The 20,028-nt window shown below is 52.6% G+C and overlaps 1 protein-coding gene across 2 annotated transcripts; it reads right to left on the reverse strand.

The window, feature by feature from the left end:
- Positions 1-1,059: 1,059 nt before the first annotated feature.
- Positions 1,060-18,176, reverse strand: FAM76A (family with sequence similarity 76 member A). Of its 2 annotated transcripts, XM_030464518.1 has the most exons (10): positions 18,053-18,176; positions 15,893-15,957; positions 15,066-15,120; positions 14,408-14,560; positions 12,996-13,153; positions 12,365-12,451; positions 11,588-11,719; positions 6,230-6,365; positions 5,409-5,510; positions 1,466-3,049 (listed from the first exon to the last, which is right to left on the reverse strand). In XM_030464518.1, the coding sequence occupies exons 1-10, from the start codon at positions 18,131-18,133 to the stop codon at positions 2,963-2,965; spliced, it is 1,056 nt and encodes a 351-aa protein (XP_030320378.1). In that variant the 5' UTR covers positions 18,134-18,176; the 3' UTR covers positions 1,466-2,962. The 2 variants fall into 2 exon arrangements, with proteins under 2 accessions (XP_030320380.1, XP_030320378.1); XM_030464520.1 differs by lacking the exon at positions 11,588-11,719 and having other exon boundaries at positions 1,060-3,049.
- Positions 18,177-20,028: the final 1,852 nt, after the last annotated feature.

Raw genomic sequence — 20,028 nt, forward strand, 5'->3', positions numbered from 1 at the left:
AGCTGCAGGAACTGGGTGAGGTTTGGAGAGCTCCAGTGGTGCCAGGAAATCTCCCAGGGAAGCTGGGAGCTGGCAGAGGGAAACCCTGAGCAGCAGAAACCCATCTGCCTCTGGCCTCCCAGGAGGGAGAAGCCAAAGGGCTTGGAATTGGATCAAAGAGCTTGGAAAACTAAAAGAGGCTGGAAAAGATTGGAAGAGTAACAGTGCTGAAAAAGGTTTCAGAGAACTGCTCTTTCTTCCCTGGATTTAACACTGGATTTGGACAAAAAGAACCATAGAAAAATGTCTTTTTTTTTTTTTTCTGGGTGCAGCTTTGGAAAACAGAACCTGGAAAGATCATTTGGAGCTGGAGAAGCTCTCATGAGAGGCAGATTTTGCCTTTCCCTGCCCTGGGGGAGGGATGTCTGGAGTGCCCAGCACTGGTGGCAGAGGAGAGAAAAAACACAACAGGTTTTTTATTCCATCTCCCAAGAGGAAAACTCCAGTTTTGCCCTAATTTTGCTGGAAAATTAGAAGTTTTCAACTAAAATAATAATAAAAAAACCCCCACAACACCAAAATCCCCCCCTCAGCCTGTTTTGCCTCCAGACTCATGGCTGAGGGGAAGACTTCAGAGTCACCACTGGGGTTTTCTCACCTCGTTTGTAGCTTTATTTTCCAAAGAACAAAGCCCCTCATCCTCTTGGGTTTTTTTTTCCTGTCTTCATTCATGTGCTTGGGGAAGAAGAAAAGCAGAGGACAGATCTGGTGGGCTCACAGCCAGATGGGTCCTGGGAAGCTGGATGTAACCAAGGAACATGGATCCTAGCAACAGGCTTTAAATCAGGAGGATTTCAAGATAAAGACAAAAGTAGGAATGAAGCAAACAATAGAAAATTCCTCATCTCCTTCCCAGAACACTCCAGAGCAGCACAACCAGCAGGAGATAAATCAGTTCCAGGCAGGGAAGGATGATGCTCTGGGTTTGTTGGGTTTTACTTGGTTTTTTTTTTTCTTTTTCAAATAGAAAGTAGCAGACACAGAGGAAGATTTGTTTGGTTTGTTGTTTTGTTTTTTTTTTTTTAAAACATTTTTACAGTCCTCAGAGTTTTGTACAAATCAAAGCATCCCTTTGAAAATCTCCCTTATTACAAACATACAAAGAAACAATGTTATTACTACAAACCCTCAGCTACTCAACTGGATGGTCAGATTTCTCACAATTAAAAAAAAAAAAAACACAAAACCCCATCCCATAATAGTGTCTGCAGGGCCTTCCTCCCTCTCTTCATTTCTGGATCTGGAGGGAAGCAGAAAAGCAAAACCCCCACTTTTAAACCCCCCACCAATGCACCTCATTTGCTAAAAACATCTGAAGTATAAAATTAGGTATTTTTTCTGCTGTCACACTCTGGAAAAAAGTGTAACCATTTTTTTTTTTTTTCTTTTTTCCTCTTGTTTTCACATCAGAAATCTCTTTAAAAAAAAAAACAAACCAAACCAAAACAAAGGAACAACAATAAAGAAAAATCCCAGATGGCAGAGTGATGCTGCAGTGTGCTCCTTCCATGCTGGAAGCCAGCATCAGCCAAAAAAAGTGCCTTTGAGTAAAGTTATCTTTATTACCACAAAAAAAAAAAAAAAAAAGAAAAAAAAAGGATGAAAAACATCACAATCTCGAGTTAAAATCTTAATAAAAGCCCTGACAGAGCAGCCAGCCCTGCATCCAACAGGACAACTTCACTACCTACCTCCAGAGCTGCTCCAGACTAAAGCTTCACCCCCTGCTCCTCCACCCTGAGGGTCTCCAAACCCTGAGCTGTTTTTTTCCCCTCCTGGATGGAGGAGTTGGGTGCTGGATGCCAAGTGCTTCTGATCCCTCTGCTTCCATCCACCCCGAGAGCCTTGGGGGGAGCTGGAGGGTTCTGTGGGCTCTGTGCTGGTTCTGAGGAGCACGTCCCTGTTCCAGGGAACTGTCATAGCCCTTTTATCCTGCTGGCTTTTGAAGCAGCAGTTGAGAAATGTCCCTGGAGAGCCCCAAGAAATGCTCCATGGCTTGGGTGGCTGCCTGAGTAAGCTCTTCCCTGGAGCCAACCTGGCTTCTGCAGCTGGAAGGAAAGAAGGAATGGGGCAGGGAAAGGGGGAATTGGATCTGAGGGAACATCCAAGCCTTGAACTCTGAAGAAAAGGAGTAAAAGATGCTTGATCACACCCAGTCATCAAAGCCCCAGAGGTCACCAAGTCACCGTGGGGTGGGGGGACAGGCAGAGGGGTTTGGGTTTGTGTGGTTCCACTCTGGCTCCCAACCCAAAAGCTGTCACAACAAAACAAGAACACACAAAGCCAGGAGGGTTGGGTTTGCCAAGCTGATAGGAAAAAAACCAAAAAAAGAAGAAGAAAACCAAAACAAAATAATAACTAAAACCAAAAAACCCTTCCAAGATAAATACCATAGCCCCCATTTTGGAAGCATCTTCAAAAAGCTGAGCAACTGTTCTCAGCAGTGGCACAACCTTCCAGTAACATCTGTTGGGCTGGTGATTTCCTTTTGAGGAGGGAACAGTTCCACTGGAGCTCTCCCCACCCACAGCTCGTGGCTTCTCCAGGGCTGCTGCCTCCCAGCAGCAGGTTGGGAACCAGCCAGGAGTCTCTCATGCAGCAGGTTCCTGTTTGCTAACAAGAAAGGGTTGGCAGTGGGAGGAACTGGTTAGGAAAAAACCAAAAACAAACCCAAACCAATCAAACTTCAAAAAAAAAAGGGGGATTTAGGATGGCTGGGACCTCTCCCTGGGATATGAGCTGGTGTTCAACAGTGATGGGAACCCAGAGTTGCTGGAGGACAACACACACTGAGTGTTTTCATCAAGTCCATGGCAGCAGGGGAGTGACAACACTGAGGTGTGAGCTTCCAGAGATCAGGCAGGACTCCTGGGCTCCTTGGTTAATGCTGGGGAAAGCTCCCAGACTGGGGGGGGGTTTGGTTTTAGGGGGAGGTTATTGCTCCAGACTTCTCAGGCTTTTTGCCTTTGGATAGGGCAGCTGCTTGCTTCAGGAGTTCTCTGTTCTTGGCCTGGAAACAAAAAAAAAAAAGGGGGAGATGGGGATTTAATGGCATGGCTCAGGGTTAGTTTGGGGATCCTAGATTGCCTGGAGAGAAGCTGCATCCTCTGGGTCCTCCGTGGCATCTTCCATGGGTGAAAAAGGAGGCAGAGGGGGCTGTGTGAGCCCTGGAAAAGGCTTCCCACTCCCCTTCCTGTCCTCTCACCCTTCCTGAGAAGTGGGCTGGAAGTTAACAGCTTCCACTGCCAAAAGTGACAAAGTTGTCATTAAACCAGGCAAGGAGAGCAACCAGCTCTCCCTCCTTCCCCTTTCAGCAGCTGCTGAGCTTGGAATGAATGTGGAATAAATCTCCAGTGGCTCAAGCCCTCACCATCCTGGCTCTTGTTTCAGAGGCCACCTTGCCCTGCCTCACACTCTCAATTGTACCAAAAAAGCAGAAGGAGCAGCTCACAGCTCTCCAGCTTTGTTTCACTCTTGGTTTCTCCACCCCACCCCACTATTTCACCAGGATTCAGCTCTGTACTGACCCTGCAGCAGCTTTCAAACTCACCAGAACACCAACACACAGTCTCTCTGGCTTCCCCCTAATTAAAAATCATGGCAACTTCTGGCCAGGGCTCTCCAGCCCTTTCTGCCAGAGCTCTGAGCTCACTCTGCTCTGGCCTCAGCAGGAAATCCCACTTTAGCTGTAGGATAAGAGCCCTGTGAAGCCAGGTACAGCTCTGTTGTATTGGTTTCCCATGCCTGAATGAATTATTAGAGGAGTTAAAGCCCCTGCTCCAGTGCTGCCTGTGCTGTGCAGCTTCTTTCTGCCTCCTGCAGACTGGAAGAACACAGACAGCCCTGGCTCCCCCCACTAAATAATAAAAACCCAAAGAGCAAGTTCAAAAAAAGGGAATGATATGAACAGTGCCAGGCACCTACAATGCACCCAGAGGATTTGTACTTGGAGTTTGGAATCAGGGATGAGATTTCCCAGAGCCCCAGTCCATACCAGCTGCAGTCTGAAACATTCCAACCCCACAGAGAATGAGTTCAGGGCAGCCCCAGCCTGAGCTCAGCACCAAACACCACAGCCATGCAAACCTCTTCCCACCCAGGTGGCCATGGACAAACCTGCTCCTGGATCTGATCATTCCTTGTATTTTTTAATTTATTTTTTTCAGAATTGAGCAAGTTTAAGGCTGCTGGAAGGTTTCTGATAGCTTTCAAAGCAGATGTTTTCCTCCAGCTCCAGCAGCAGGGTTCCTGTTCCTCTGCACACCCAGCCTGCCCCAGGAAAACACCCCAGGGGACAGGGGGACAGCTCCCAAGTTGCCCCTCAGCTCAGGGCCAGGGCTGTCAGGGCAACAAAAAAGTGGTTTGAAGCAGTGGAACATTTTCTGTTCAGAGCTGGAGTGAAAAACAACTCATTTCTTGCAGGCCACCCAAAACCATGAGCCAGGAACAGCTCTGGGCTGCCAGAGATCAGTAGAGCAGAGCAGAGAGAGAAGGTTCTCTCTCTGTGAGAGATGGATGGTTTGAAGGATGGCTGTCACCATCCCTCAAACACAAGTCACCAGTGTCCCAGCCAGCCCTGGGCACACCCCCCCCAGATATCCCAACCTCCAGACAGCCCTGCAGCCCTTCAGGAAGTGGCCTGGGAAAGGGATCTCCCACGCAGCAGCTTTCTGACAGGTTCCAGCCTCCAAAACCTTCCCTCTGCTGGTGACCCTGGGTGTGTGCTGAGGGAGGAGGGGCTGTTTTCTCAGAAGGAACAGAAACCTTTTGTCTTCTCCCCTCCCCTATCTCATCCTTCAGGGCTTCTAAAGCCCAGAGTCATTAAAAGGGGGCAAAGTTCCTTTCTGTGGCTGATTTCTTCCCTGTAACCAGTTCCCCTTTGACCCCTGGTGTCTCAGTTGTCTCTGCTCATCTGCCACCACAAGAATCCTGCTCTCCCTGTTCCTTCCAGCTCAGGGATTTCTTTATTTGGGCTGCAGAGATCCAGTGTTAGCTTAAAGAACTGCTGGTTTGTTCCTCCAGTTTTGTTACTGGTCTCAGAAATCAGGGGGAGAGTTATGGGGTGCAAAGGTTCTGCAGAAATGGGTTCAAGCCTGGTTTTGGTAAGAGGAGAAATGAGTTTGAGAGTCCCTGGGGGACACAATGCAGCACCTGACATGGCAGAAAGTCTGAGCCTGAGCAGAGAGCAGCCAGGAGGATCTAACTCAGAGGAAATGATGCCCTGCAGCCTGGGTCAGAGCTGGGGAGAGGCTGAGAAGCATGAACTGAGCTGTGTGGGCAGCAGCTCATGGGGTGTTCTGCTCAGGACTGTCCTCAGCCACTCCTGGGGACAGCACAGCTCAGGAAATTCACACAAAAAATGCTGTCACCTGTAACTGCTCCATGACCTCCTTGTGTGTCTTCTCCATTTGGTTCATCTTTGCCCTCATCTGTGACTCCTGGTACTGCAGGTCAGCTTTCAGCTCTGTGATCTGCAGATGAAGCAGGAAGGAGCAAGTCAGCTGGAAGAAGAAATGAATGTCTTCACCCCAGCAGCACCTTCCCGTGGGTCAGTGCCTCTGCAGAAGTGGGCTGAGAGTGGAAGGGGTGGGAAATGTGCTGGGGTGGGCAGGGGGAGTGCAAGGACACCAAACGTGTGTCAGAGGTGCAGGAGCAGACAGAGCTGTCTTTCTGCAGGGGGGGCTTTCTCAGTCCTGCCCCAACCCCCCAAGAGGTCTCAGAGCCACTGGTCATAAAAATGACTTCATGAGATCTCCTGGGTGGGTCTAGAAAACCTCTTCAACTTGGGAAGGGAGGCAGCCTGGGAACAGCCAGAAACTCTCTTGTTCACTCCAAGATCCTAGAATCATCGAGTCTCAGACTGGTTTGGGTGGGAAGGGACCTTAAAGACCCCCCAGTGCCCCCCCTGCCACGGTCAGGGACACCTCCCCCAGCCCAGGGTGCTCCAAGCCCCATCCAACCTTGGACACTGCCAGGGATGGGGCAGCCACAGCTTCTGGGGGAACCTGGGGCTCAGCACCCTCACCCCAAAGAATTTCTTCCTCATGTCCAACCTCAATCCAGGTAAAATCGAGATTTATCTGGTTTAGATAAATCTAAACACTAAATAAAAAGCCAGCCTCAGCTGGGGTGTGATCTGTCTGAAGATGTCAGCACACTGGGTGGGGAGGAAGCAAACCCAGGGCTCTACCTTCTTTTCCTTCTCCAGAATCATCTGATCCTTCTGGTGGAGCATTTTTTTCAAAGTGGCCACTTCCTCCTTCAGCTGGGCAATGATCACAAAGTGATCAGTCCCGGGAGAGTCCAGAGCCAGGTCCGGAGAAAAACTGCAACAAAGAAAAGACAAAGCCTCTTGATCAGCAGCCCTCCTCTTCCCCGAGGCAGGGACACTCCCACACAGATGGGAGTCGTTCAGGGACAATCGTGTTCTCCAAACACTCCCAGAATTCGGCTGTTAGGTGCCCTGGATGCCACCTGGAATTTGGGAAACACCGGGGATGAGCAGCATGAGGAATGTACAATAGATCCAGTTGTTTATTGAGTGATCAGCAGGGACAGGGGACTCCAAAAGTCTCCATGGTCGAGTGTCTGCAGCAACGACTCAAACAGCCTGAAGCCTTTTGCAAAGCCAGGAGTTAAAGCCAAGCGATCAGAGAGTTAAAGAAACTTTATTGCAACCACTTAATGAACTCTCTTTGCTCCCGGGCAGTCTTTGGAGGGACAGCAAAACCTTTCACGACATATAAATAAGCATTCTGGCAAGGAAGGAACAGGAAAGAGAAACAAATGACCTCAAGCCACACAAACAAAGCAAAGGGAGCCATCAGCAGTGTCCTCAGCAGGAGAAAGGGGGAAAAAACCCCACATTTGGTACTTTTGATTCCACAATGATCCAGCAATTTAGGAAGAAGCTTCACTACCACTTCAGAGCAGGAAAAACCCTCCAGGAATACAGAGAAATAGCTTGTAGCCCACCAGGGGCTCTAAACCTAAGCAACCAGGGGAAAATTTATTTGGTCAGGAGTTGCTGCCCTGCACTGGTAATTCCCAAACCTCCCTAGGAGAATCCCAGTGATCCGGGCAGAGCCCTGCACTAGGGGAACACTGACAATCAGAAGATAAGAGAAGCTGCAGCCACAGGCCCAGGGAGCTCACTTGATCCTTAGGGCTGTGATGAGAAGCCTGAATTTTATATCTGGGTGCTAAAAAGGGAGCACACCCCCAGCCCCACAGGCCTGAAGTTGCTGTATAAAAACGTCACAGTCCTAAAGACAACAAAGCTTCACCTTGAAGATTACTTGGAGTCTGGCACTGCTGCCATAAAGAGAAGCAGCCAGGCTAACCTGAAGCCTGGCATTTTATTTTTTAAAGCCTCCAGAGCAGGTCAAGCCATCTCCTAAAGCCTGCACTCAGCTAGGAAGCTGGGAGCTGCAGCAGACTGGGGACAGCATGGCCAGAACCTGGAGCCAGGCTGAAAGAGTTGAGGTTCTTCTGTCTGGAGGAGGCTGTGGGGAGACCTTAGAGCTCCTTTCAGTGCCTCAAAAGGCTCCAGGAAAGCTGGGGAGGGACTTGGGACAAGGGGCTGGAGGGATGGGATGAGGGGGAAGGGTTTCAAATTGGCAGAGGGGAGATTGAGGTTGGACATGAGGAAGGAATTCTTTGGGGTGAGGGTGCTGAGCCCCAGGTTCCCCCAGAAGCTGTGGCTGCCCCATCCCTGGCAGTGTCCAAAGTTGGATGGGGCTTGGAGCACCCTGGGCTGGGGGAAGGGTCCCTGGATTATCCAGGGGGTACTGGATGAGCTTTAAGGTCCCCTCCAGCCCAAACCCTTCCATGATTCCTTGCTGATTAAGTCAAGGAGCATTAATTATGTTTGCCTCATCCCTGGAAGCTTTCATGGACACCTTGGATGGGGCTTGGAGCACCCTGGGCTGTGGGAGGTGTCTCTGCCCATGGCAGGGGGGGCACTGGGGGAGCTTTAAGGTCCTTTCCAACCCAAACCAGTTTGGGATTTGATAAATCTGCCCTTGGATCTAGCACTGGACTTGTCTGCTCTCCAGTGCAGCAGCAGGTGACACCCAGGAGAAGATCTCCATTTTAAAGCTCTGCTCAAGTGGTTTCCCCCTGGGGAGGCTCTGCAAGATGGGACTGGGTGCTCCAGCACCCTCCTGTCTGCAAGCACATTACTGACAGCAGCTTCCACTCCCCATTCAGTGCAAAGATGCTGGGGAGGAGGGAAGGAAAGGGGGGGGGGGGAAGAAGCAGCCTCCACAGAGCAAAAAAAAAGCTTCCTCCTGGATTGCCTGTGGCTAGAAACAAACTCCTCCTTACACCACTCCTCCTGCCATGTCCTGAGGTGACAGAAAGTGCTGGGAGATGCTCACATTTCCCTGAGCAGCTCTGGCAGGACAAATTCCCTCCTTGGCAGCTCCTGTGGAGGCAGGAAGGGAAGAGCCAGCCCTGCCACCCAGTGGGGAGAAGGGACAGGAGGGCCAGCAGCCTGCCAAGGAGCCACTCAGACACTCAGCAGCCCAAGTACCTGAGTCCAGGGCTCCCAGGGGTTCCTCCTGCCCTGGGGTCTGCACCCACCAGTGGGTGACAAGGAGCTCTGGGTGCCCAGCCACCCCCTCCTGCCAAATCCACGGTGTTTTCCTGCCCAGCTGCTGCAAAATGCACCCTCAGATGTGTCAAGGAGCTAATTAGAGATGCAACTTTTGGGGGCTTTGTTCTTCTTGGGTTGTTTTTTTTTCCCCTCCTCTACTTCTTCTGTTTTGAGAGAGTGACAAGTTAGGAATGAAAGGTTCCTCTTGTCTCTACCTCTACCTGAAGGAAAAATTAGAAGAAAAACTGCCACATACCTGTGACTCCAGTCCTTTAGCAGATTAAGAATGAAAACAACCAAATAAACCACCAAAAAAAGCCACAGACCCTGCAAATAAACCCCATCTCAGGATCTCAGCCCCTTGGGCAGGCCAGGGGAGAGGGAGAGGTGCTTTCCAGGTTGAACAGTCTGAAAAAAAAGTGTATTAATGAGCTCCCACTTTCAGTGGAGATAGGGAAAAAAAAAAAAGGAGCTCTGCCAAAGACACCCACACCTCTCCTGAGTAAGGAAGGAAGCAAAATGACTGCCTTGAACTCCACACCTGTTAAATGGCTGCAAGGAGGCCAAAGAAATGCTGAGCTTCAAGATTTTTGTTTTCTTTGCTCTTCAAGTCAGGTGAAGAGGCCCAGACCAGGCTGAAGAATCAGCACCCAGGTTTCACCTCAGACAAAAACATCCCCCACCTGCCAAAAATTCCACCCAGACCAAGCAGAACAAGCACCTGCACTGAGCTTTCCCCTGACTCCAGCAAAGGCAGACACAGTTCAGCCCAAGCCCCGGGGGGGGGGTTAAGCATCCAGCAAGACTTTTCTATGCAAATAAGAATCTTTTTGCTAAATTAGATTTGCTGGCAATGCTGCCCTCCCCCACTCCTCACTGCCTGGTGTTAAAAAGCAGTTTAGCACCTTAGGAGAAGCCTGGAACATCAAAACACTTCTGGCAGTGTTTGTATGAGAGGCAGAGGACACTGAGCACTGCCTGAAGTGGGCCCAGCAGAGGTGGGAGGTGAAGCTGGGGTGCACCTCAGAGCTGAGGGGGTGCAGGATGAGCAGGGGAAGGGCTGCTGCAGGATGTGCTGAGAGGCCCTGGGTTGGAGAAAGCAACTCTGGTTCCTTCCAGAGCTCCCCCAGTTCCACACCACCCACTAAATGAGCACTGGAAATCCCTGAGGTCCTGTAGCACAGGGAGCAACAACCACCCCAAAATATCAGACTAAAAACAGACAGAGGGAGCCCAGAAAGATCTGGTAAAGGAATTTCTGTCCTATCTGCAAAGGAGAAGACACTTCAGAGAAGATGAACCCTGGTGGGGGTGTAGCTGAGGTCAAGCACACCCAAACTGTGCCCAGCTGGAGGCTGGAGCCAGGAGAGGCTGCACAGAAAGCTGGGCCTGGTGTACCCCCCACCCCACAAACCCTGTGCTGTGGCAGACCCTAACTCTACACTCAGGCTGTGACTCTGGAGCAGGAAAAGAACCTGATGGTGCAAGAGGAGGAGGTTTTTGGAGGGTTCATCCTCACCACAAGAATCCCAGCAACTCCCAAAGCCACACTTAATGAAGCCCCATTATTATTCCACTCAAGCAAGGCAGCCCTGTGTCTATTTAAGGCAGCTCCAGCTTTGCCTTTTCTCCAGTGTGTTGCTGGAGCTTTTCAGCAGATCCTAAAATTACACATAGTTTGTTACTGGGATTCATAAAAAAAAGAAAGTCTGTGGCAAGGCCCAGAGCCTTGGCAGGAGCTGGAAAGTGACACCATCTGACCCAAGAGCAACCAGAAAAGAAACCATTTGATTCTTCTAATGTATGCAAATGAGTGGCTGAGCCACTGATGCCAGAGCACAGGAGCTTTTTTGCTTCTGGGGTAATTTCAAGCCAGCCCAGGGATTACAGTAAGTTGTTAAGACTCAGCCCAGGCTTCAGTGAGCAGATAAAAATACCTGGTGGTGTCCTACAGCAGGCTGGGCAGGTGAGGAGGAGCCTCAGCAGGGCTCTGGAGGAAAAGCTGATGGGCTGCACCAGTTGCCAGTTTCTCCTCTGACTCCACCAGCACTAAAAGCAGGGAGATGATTTGTCCAAATGGGGCAACTGGGCTGGTGAAGGGATCCAGCACAGATCCTGTGAGGAGAGGCTGAGGGAGCTGGGGGTGTTGAGGTTGGAGAAGAGGAGGCTCAGGGGAGAGCTCATCACTCTCTGCAACTCCCTGAAAGGAGGTTGGAGCCAGGGGGGGGTCGGGGAGGTATCAGTGGGATAAGAGGACTCGGACTAAAGAATTTTTTCCTAATATCCAACCTAAACCTCCCCTGGCAGAGCTTCAGCTCTGCCAGGGGAGGTTTAGGTTGGATATTAGGAAAGGATTCTTTGCAGAGAGGGTGATCAGGCATTGGAATGGGCTGCCCAGGGAAGTAGTGGATTCTCTGTGTCTGGAGATCTTTCCAAAGAGCCTGGATGTGGCACTGAGTGCCATGGGCTGGGAACTGCAGCAGGAGTGGATCAAGGGTTGGACTTGATGAGCTCTGAGGTCCCTTCCAACCCAGCCCATTCTAGGATTCTATGATTTCTGCTCACTCTGTGCTCAGCTCCAGTTAATCCTGAAACCTTTCCAACCTTTCACTGAAAGCACTGTTCAGATTTTAAAAAGCCCACTCTGGAGAACTCTTGACAAAATTACCTAAGTTCTCATTTCCCATTTCTCAAGCACTGACAAGGTGTCAGCAGTGACTGGAATAAAAGCCAGAGAAGGCAGGTAAATGAGTAGTTAATTACCAGACCCTCTAGCACTAACAATCCTGGGCTCTGCTCTCTGCTCCCAATTCCCTGCTGTTATTTGGGAAAAGATCCCTGGCAAGGGACAGTTCCCAGGTGTGATGCAGTTCCCAGGGAGGGAGGGTAAGGGGTGGTGGTTTGGGGGGGTGGAGGGGGGGTGGGAGAGAAAACAAGGGGTGATCTCACTTCAGGATGTCAGTGCCTTGAGCAACAGGACAATGGTGGGCACCGAGGCTCTGCTGGGAAGCAGCCCACTGCACCAGGGGGGCTGGGACACTCTGGGTAGGGGGACAAAGCATCTCGGGAGAGGAAGGAACGCTGAGAATCAGAGAGGAAAGGCAGGAATGAAAATATGCATGCACCATAAATAATAGGAATAAATAACTAAAAGTGGTTAAAAAAAAATAATATTTCAATCCATCTCTCAAATCTCTTCCCCTCTCCCCCCTTTCTGCTAGTGCCCACCAGCGGGTGGTGACAAATGTCACCCTGCACCAAGTGTGACAGCAGAAAGGGGCTGGGGGCTTCCAAACCAGAGCTGTTTGGTTGCTTATCCCTCCCCCAGAAGGGGTGATGGGAGGTGAGTCCTGACCTCTCCTCTCAGGAGGATCAGTCTGAGCACAGGAAAGCTGCAGACCTGGACTCCACACCCTCCCCCTTCTCTCCCTGGCACTGCAGGGGAGGATCAAGCTGCTCTGGCTGCTGTTTTCCTCATTTTTGGGGAGCTCAGTTTCTGTTCTGCACCTACAGGCATGAAGTATTCTTTTTCTCTACAAATTTCCAGCTAAATTCCAAGCCACACTCACTCAGAATTCTGGCAAGCTGCTGCCACAGCCCCTTGAGGCCCCAGAGCCTGAGTTCCCTGCTCTAAGGGTGAAAGTTTCCTGGTGTTTCCACTGAATTCTTCAATAACCATGGCAAAGCAGAGCACCCACCCCCAATTTCCCCATGGCACGGGCTCACCTGTCACCATTGGCAGATATGGCATCAAACTTGGCTTTCTTCTTTGGGATTTCGTTCTGAATGGAAGAGGTGGATAAGGTTTTCTGGCTAGAAAAAGGAGGGAGTTGTGTGTCAGCACCTCAAGGACTCCCAGGCAAAAGCCAAAGTAGAAGGTAAATAAAATAAAATAAATAATAATAATAAGATAAAGTAAAATAAATTCCCATCCACTCTCAGCCCATGGAAAGGAGATTCCCTAGTGCAAGAGAGCCCAATAAAAAAGTGAATTCCCTGAAGAGCAGCTGGAGGTGAAAAACAAAGAGAAGTCAAGGTGTCAGTGGGGAGGTGAGCAAGTCAGGCTGCAAAACAATCTGCATTTCACAGATTAAGTTTTACAAATGCAATTTAGCTGTAATTGTCTACAAGTTCAGTCAGCAGCACTGCTGGCCTGCAAGGCTGCACCACAGCAGTCTGCAAACAAGCAAAGCCTGACTTGGCCAGATCCTCCTGACCACCAAACAACTGCCAAAGCCCAGCACCAGGGCACTGAGAACCAGCAGGAGCTTCTCCCAGTTCCTCTGGGAAGTTCCTCCAAGAAGCAGAGAGCAGCCAGGAGACCTCTTTGCCTGCCAGGAAAGCTCCTGGGGGTTACCTGTTGTAGTGGCTGCCACTGCTAAGCCTGCTGTACTGCTCCTTCTCCTGCAGGCTTGCCCGGGAAGAGCTGCTGAGGTGTTTGCACTGCTCTTTGGTCTTCTGCAGGACCCGTTTGTAGGAGAGGGTGCAGAGCCAGCACAGCAGCTTTCCATCCACCTGGAAGGGGAGAAAAGAGAGAGAAGGGGGAAAAGGTTTTGGTCTTGCTTCCTGCCCACAGAGCAAACACAGAGAAGAGGAGATCCTGTAGGAACAAGCAGTGACTCAAAAAGGATTCCTGGAGAAGGTGAGGAGTGCCTCTGGCATGGGTGGTGGGATGCAGAGAGTGCTGATGGACAGCAGGACCCTCAGCTCAGGAAGGAGATTGAGGTGCTGGAGCAGGTCCAGAGAAGAGCAAGGAGGCTGTGAAGGGATCCAGTAGAATTCCTGTGAGGAAGGGCTGAGGGAGCTGGGGGTGTTGAGGCTGGAGAAGAGGAGGCTCAGGGGAGACCTCATCACTCTCTCCAACTCCCTGAAAGGAGGTTGGAGCCAGGGGGGGTTGGGCTCTTTTCCCAGGCAACTCTCAGCAAGACAAGAGGGCAGGGTCTCAAGTTGTGCCAGGGGAGGTTTAGGTTGGAGATGAGAAAGAATTTCTTTCTGGAGAGGGTGATCAGGCATTGGAATGGGCTGCCCAGGGAAGTAGTGGATTCTCCGTGTCTGGAGATCTTTCCAAAGAGCCTGGATGTGGCACTGAGTGCCATGGGCTGGGAACCACGGGGGGAGTGGATCAAGGGTTGGACTTGATGAGCTCTGAGGTCCCTTCCAACCCAATTCTAGGATTCTATACAGTCCCTGTCAAGCTTTGGTGCTGGTAGCACCCATCCAGCAGGACAGGCCCAAGCAAGGCCAAGGAATGGTCACTGGAGACCAAACCCAGCAAGGTGTCTGTGTGAGGAGGATCAGGAGATGGACAGGGACTATCAGGTTCCCAAAGGAACAAGAGATGTTTAAAGGCAGCAGGAAGCAGGCCCTGGATGCACACCCCTCCTGAGGAGCTCTCATGTTTAAACAAAGGGTGTGCAGAAGCTTCCTGCTGGAGGGATGACACTTCTGACTCCTCAGGTCATTCCCCACCCCTCTCTCTCTGATCAGGCACCTCACGTCTCACCCAGAGGCCTTTTCTCCTCCAAAAAAGCAAAACAAAACAAAACCCAAACCAAAATAAAAGAGATCTTTCTCAACAGACCTGGCACAGCAGAGCAGAGATTAACAAGCACCAAACCAGCTCCTTCACCTCCAGAAAAAAACCCCAAACACAGACTTTCTACCCACCAAACACCTCCTTTGGAGGCTGTGTGAAGGAGGTGGGACAGACCATCACTTCCACCAGCCTTTTTACCCTTTTGGCCCCCTTTTTGTTGCAGAAATACTGACCTTTTTCCTGTCATCCTTGCGATCAAAGGCACACTGCTGCTTGCACTGCTCACAGGAGTGGGGGGGGCCGTACTTCTTCTCGGAGTTTGTGCAACGCTGGCACTTGTTGCCAATAAAGGCTGCTATAATGTTGCAGTACTGGCAGGGTTTTGGCTGGAAGGAAGAGGAAGGACAACTGAGCCAGCAGAAACCTTGGGAATTCCTGAAATCCATTGTACTTCCCTCCCCCAGATCACTTCAGAGCTTTCATTCCCCTCCCTTTCCCAGCCAACAAGCAAAACCTGTGGAATCTTGAGGAAACAGCTCCCTCCAAACCAGCCAGAATCAAATCATCTCTTTTTTTTTTTTATTCTGTCTTTCTTTTTCAGATTTCAGACAAGCAGGGAAAGAAAGATTTATCAGTGCTTCCTGCAGCCCTCTGGGTAAGCACACTCCTGTTTTGATTTGCTATCAAATGGTTCATTTCCTGGCTGAAACTGAGGCAGAGCTGCTCTTTTCTTGGACTAAAATAAAAGGTAAAAGTTTCCTGCTTGGGGGAGCTGTGTGTTATTGATCAATCAACACCATTGCAACCAGAGCCAACCCATGAACTGCTCTGGGATTGAGCAGGATAAAGAAAAGGGAGATGAAAGGGAAAGAAGGAGCCCCCCTGACTCACTGTGCCATAGAGCTTCACGTTCTGAGCACACTTCTTGCAGATTGTGTTGGTTTTGCTGGGGAAAAAAAAAAAAAGACAAATCCTCTTAACACCTCCCCAAAAGAAAATTCAACCTCTGTGGTGAGGATCCTGTCTCTCCCCCTTCCCCCAGGCTCCATCTCTAGGGGCATTCATCTTCACCAGGGACTCAGATTAAAAATTCCCCCTCCTATCCCCAGCTGTTTGAGGAGAATTCACCAAAAAAAAAAAAAAAAAAGTGGTTTTGGTAGATGGCTTTTAATGAAAGCATCCCCAGGGAGCTCTGGGTTTTCATCCTTATGGAAAAGAAAAATCACTGGCTAGCTGGGGTGATTGAGCACTGGTGACAGCTCTGGGTGAGGAGGTGACAGGAGGTCAGGACAGAGGTGTGTTTGCCCAACAGACACAGGAAAAAACACCCCCAACACAGCCACGGGGTTTGCCAAGCCTTCCTCTGCAAGCCACACTCACTTGCAAGCAAAAACACACACACACAAAAAGGTCAAAACACGTTGGGAAATCATTTCTTGATACCAAAAATGAGGCAAGGGGAAAACTCCTGGGAAGAGGCACCCAGATCCTTCACTGGAAGTTGAGTCTAAGCACTGGCCAAGAGTAAAAGCCAAGCAAAAAGTGCAAATTTAAGGAGACCACAGAGAAACACCAGCTTGAGGAGAACCAAAGCTGCCCCAAGTCCTCCAGAGCAACAACCTACAGCTTAAATTATCACAGACGTTGAAATATTTGGGTTCCCTGGGTGGATCTGTTCTAAAGAAACCCCTGATCTCCCCAGCTGAGTGAGAATTTACCTTTCCTGCTGGAATTCAGTCCTGCAATAAGTGCATTTAACAATGGGGTGTGCAATCCGGCACTCCTGTGGGCAGCAGAAGGCCTGGGTGAGATGCAGTCCTTCCCCCACACCCCCTGTCCCCAAAATCCCAGCACACACATCCCTCAAACCCCAAACAGCTCCTCCCTGGGCAGTCACAAAGAGCCCTGGGCAGTCACACTGCTCTTACAAAGAGCTGAGAGCAAGAGGAAAAGGAGGGGAGGAATGGGATGTGTCAGAGGTGAGCCAGGAGTCAACTGAGGCTTCTCATGAGGGCTTGGTTTGTGCCCAACACCCACAGACAAGGGGCAGGGGGGGTTCCCAGGGGAAGGAACACAGTTATTCACACCTCTGCCTTCCACCCAGCCCTGCTCTCCTCTCACCCCACCCTCCCTGAGCTTCACCTCTTCCTCCTCCTCTCCCCATCTGCCTCAGCAGTCCCAGGAGACTCCATTTCCTGACCCTCCCTCTCCCCTGATGTCATTCATCCCCAGACAAACTGCCCCCCCCCCTCTCAAACTGTCCCCCCAAGACCCACCTCCCTCCTTCAAGAACACCACAAATGTCCCCAGATCCTCCCCAAACACCCCAAACCTCTCCTCTTCCAGCCCTCCAGTTCAGTTCCCTCACAACCAGCACCCACTTCCCCCCTCAATAACCCCACGACTCCCTCTCCACCAGTACCCCCAAACAGCCTGCAGTGCCCTCAGCTCCCCCAAACACCACCCCCCAGGCTCTCCCAGCTACTCCCAGGCTTCCACCCCCTTCAAAACCTCCCAAACACCCCCAGACCCCCCCCCACTCCTCACACAGCCCCTAACTGCCCACCTCACACCCTCAGGCCACAAAAACTCACCCCACAGCCCCAGATCCCCTACGTATCCCCCAACCTCCCTCCCATAAACAGCCTCCCAGTTACCCCCAGGCACTCAAAGAGCCCCCAGCCCCTTCAAAACACTCCCAGCCCACCCCTCCCTCCCTAACAGCCCTTCAGTCAGACCTTACCCCCCCAGCATCTCCCTCACCAATCCCCTCCCCAACATCTCCCTCACAGATTTCCCCCCTTAGCATCTCCCTCAAAAACTTCCCCCCCCAGCATATCCCTCACAAATTTCACCCCCAGCACCTTCCTCACCAATCCCCCCCCTCATCTCCCTCAATCCCCCCTCATCATCTCCCTCAATCCCCCCTCATCATCTCCCTCAATCCCCCCTCCCCATCTCCCTCAATCCCCCCCATCATCTCCCTCACTCCCCCCCTCCCCATCTCCCTCAATCCCCCCTCAGCATCTCCCCCAATCCCCCCCATCATCTCCCCCAATCCCCCCTCAGCACCTTCCTCACCAATCCCCCCCTCCCCATCTCCCTCAATCCCCCCTCAGCAGCTCCCTCACCCCCCCCCTCTGCATCTCCCTCACCAATCCCCCCCTCAACATCTCCCTCAATCCCCCCTCAGCACCTTCCTCACCAATCCCCCCCTCATCTCCCTCAATCCCCCTTCATCATCTCCCTCAATCCCTCCTCAGCACCTTCCTCACCAATCCCCCCCTCATCTCCCTCAATCCCCCCCTCAGCATCTCCCTCACCAATCCCCCCCTCATCATCTCCCCCAATCCCCCCTCCCCATCTCCCCCAATCCCCCCTCAGCACCTTCCTCACCAATCCCCCCCTCACCATCTTCCTTACTCCCCCCCTCATCATCTCCCTCAATCCCCCCTCAGCACCTTCCTCACCAATCCCCCCCTCCCCATCTCCCTCAATCCCCCCTCAGCATCTCCCTCACCAATCCCCCCCTCAGCATCTCCCTCAATCCCCCCTCAGCGCCTTCCTCACCAACCCCCCCCTCATCTCCCTCAATCCCCCCCTCATCATCTCCCTCAATCCCCCCTCATCATCTCCCTCAATCCCCCCTCATCATCTCCCTCAATCCCCCCTCCCCATCTCCCCCAATCCCCCCTCAGCACCTTCCTCACCAATCCCCCCCTCATCATCTTCCTCAATCCCCCCTCCCCATCTCCCTCAATCCCCCCTCAGCAGCTCCCTCACTGCCCCCCCCAAGCAACCCCCTCCCAAATTCCTGTCCCCCCCCCCCAAGCCACCCCCTGTCCCTCCGTCCCCCTCCCTCCCGCCGCTCCCCGGACCTTGCAGAGCTGCTGGCCCTGGCTGAGCGCCTCGAAGGGGAAGCGTTGGTGGCACTTGGTGCAGGCGTACAGCGCCGCCATCCCGCCGCCCCGCTGACAGGCGCAGCCCCGGCCGCCCCGGCCACAGGCCCCGCCCCCTCCAGCCGCTCCGCCCCTTCCATTGGCTACCCTTCTCGTCATTCACTCTTTCTCCCCTTTTCATTGGTCAGCGCAGCCGTCACTCCCGGGATGGGGGCGGAGACGGAGGGGATCGCCTTCTGTCCCCGCCCTTTCCCTCCGCGGGCGTTGGGAGGGGAGGGGGGGGGGGAGGTGTTGACGTCACGCAGGGGGAGAGCTGCGCGCGCCGCCGGGATGGCCCCGCCCCCCCGCGTGACGTGACCGGGAGCTGACCCATAATGCATTGCGGGGAGACCCGGAAGTGGGAACCGGACCGGGGAATGGGGCTGAGCCGGACCAGAACCGGGCCGGGGGATGGGGCTGAGCTGGGCCAGAACTGGACCAGAACCGGACCAGAACCGGACCGGGGGATGGGGCTGAGGCTGAGCTGGGCCGGAACTGTACTGGGGGTTGGGGCTGAGCCGGACCAGAACTGGACCCAAACTGGACCGGGGGATGCGGCTGAGCTGGGCTAGAACTGGACCAGAACTGGGCTGGGGGATGGGGCTGAGTGAACTGGGCCAGAACCTCACTGGGAGATGCATATGAGCAAACTGGGCCAGAACCGAACCCGGGGATGGGGCCAAGCGAACTGGGCCAAAGCTGAGGGAAGAGGCTGAGCTGGGCCGGGTCAGGGCACGGGAAGGAACCGGGCTGGGTTGGGTCACAGCAGGACTGAAGGAGAGGTGGGGGGAACCTTAAAGCTGCTCCAGGTCCAAACCCTCTGTCTGGGCAGAGCCCCCCGGGGGGTTCCGAGGGTCTGGGGGAAGGAAAGGGAGAGAAAATGGGGAGGAAAAAGGAATTGCAGGGAATTCCCTGGGGCTGTCCCGGGGAAAAGGTTGAGGGGAGAGAATTGGGGGAAGGGAAGGGAAGGGAAGGGAAGGCAAGGCAAGGCAAGGCAAGGCAAGGCAAGGCAAGGCAAGGCAAGGCAAGGCAAGGCAAGGCAAGGCAAGGCAAGGCAAGGCAGGGGGGTGATGTCTGCAGCCACAGGGAAAACTTGTGGGGTTTTATTTCCTGCCCAGCAGCCCCGGGCTGACAACACCAACTGGGGGGAGTGTGGATCAGCTGGAAGGCAGGAGGGCTCTGCAGAGGGACCTGGAGAGACTGGAGAGTTGGGATGATCCCAAGGGGATGAGGTTGGGATCAACAACCCCATGGGGAGCTCCAGGCTGGGCACAGAGTGGCAGAAAGGGACCTGGGAGTCTGGATTGCCAGGAAGCTGAAGAGGAGCCAGCAGTGTGCCCAGGTGGCCAAGAAGGCCAATGGCATCCTGGGCTGGCTCAGGAACAGCGTGGCCAGCAGGTCCAGGGAAGGGATTCTGCCCCTGTGCTCAGCTCTGGGAGGCCACAGCTTGAGTCCTGTGTCCAGTTCTGGGCCCCTCAGCTCAGGAAGGAGATTGAGGTGCTGGAGCAGGTCCAGAGAAGAGCAAGGAGGCTGTGAAGGGATCCAGCAGAATTGCTGTGAGGAAGGGCTGAGGGAGCTGGGGGTGTTGAGGCTGGAGAAGAGGAGGCTCAGGGAGACCTCATCACTCTCTGCAACTCCCTGAAAGGAGGTTGGAGCCAGGGGGGGGTTGGGCTCTTTTCCCAGCCAACTCTCAGCAAGACAAGGGGGCAGGGTCTCAAGTTGTGTCAGGGGAGGTTTAGGTTGGAGATGAGAAAGAATTTCTTTCTGGAGAGGGTGATCAGGCATTGGAATGGGCTGCCCAGGGAAGGAGTGGATTCTCCGTGTCTGGAGATCTTTCCAAAGAGCCTGGATGTGGCACTGAGTGCCATGGGCTGGGAACCACGGGGGGAGTGGATCAAGGGTTGGACTTGATGATC

The sequence above is a fragment of the Calypte anna genome, chromosome 23 (genome assembly GCF_003957555.1).
Source record: "Calypte anna isolate BGI_N300 chromosome 23, bCalAnn1_v1.p, whole genome shotgun sequence".
Classification (NCBI taxonomy): domain Eukaryota; kingdom Metazoa; phylum Chordata; class Aves; order Apodiformes; family Trochilidae; genus Calypte; species Calypte anna.

What these genes read in the sequence shown, in the direction of transcription:
- FAM76A (XM_030464518.1), bottom strand. Translation starts at nt 18,133, where the DNA reads ATGGCGGCGCTGTACGCCTGCACCAAGTGCCACCAACGCTTCCCCTTC. An exon ending in TTCTGGAGAAGGAAAAGAAG is followed by an intron (nt 5,511 to 6,229) that starts GTAGAGCCCTGG and finishes CTTCATCTGCAG; the next exon opens with ATCACAGAGCTGAAAGCTGA. An exon ending in AGGTCATGGAGCAGTTACAG is followed by an intron (nt 3,050 to 5,408) that starts GTGACAGCATTT and finishes TTTTGTTTCCAG; the next exon opens with GCCAAGAACAGAGAACTCCT.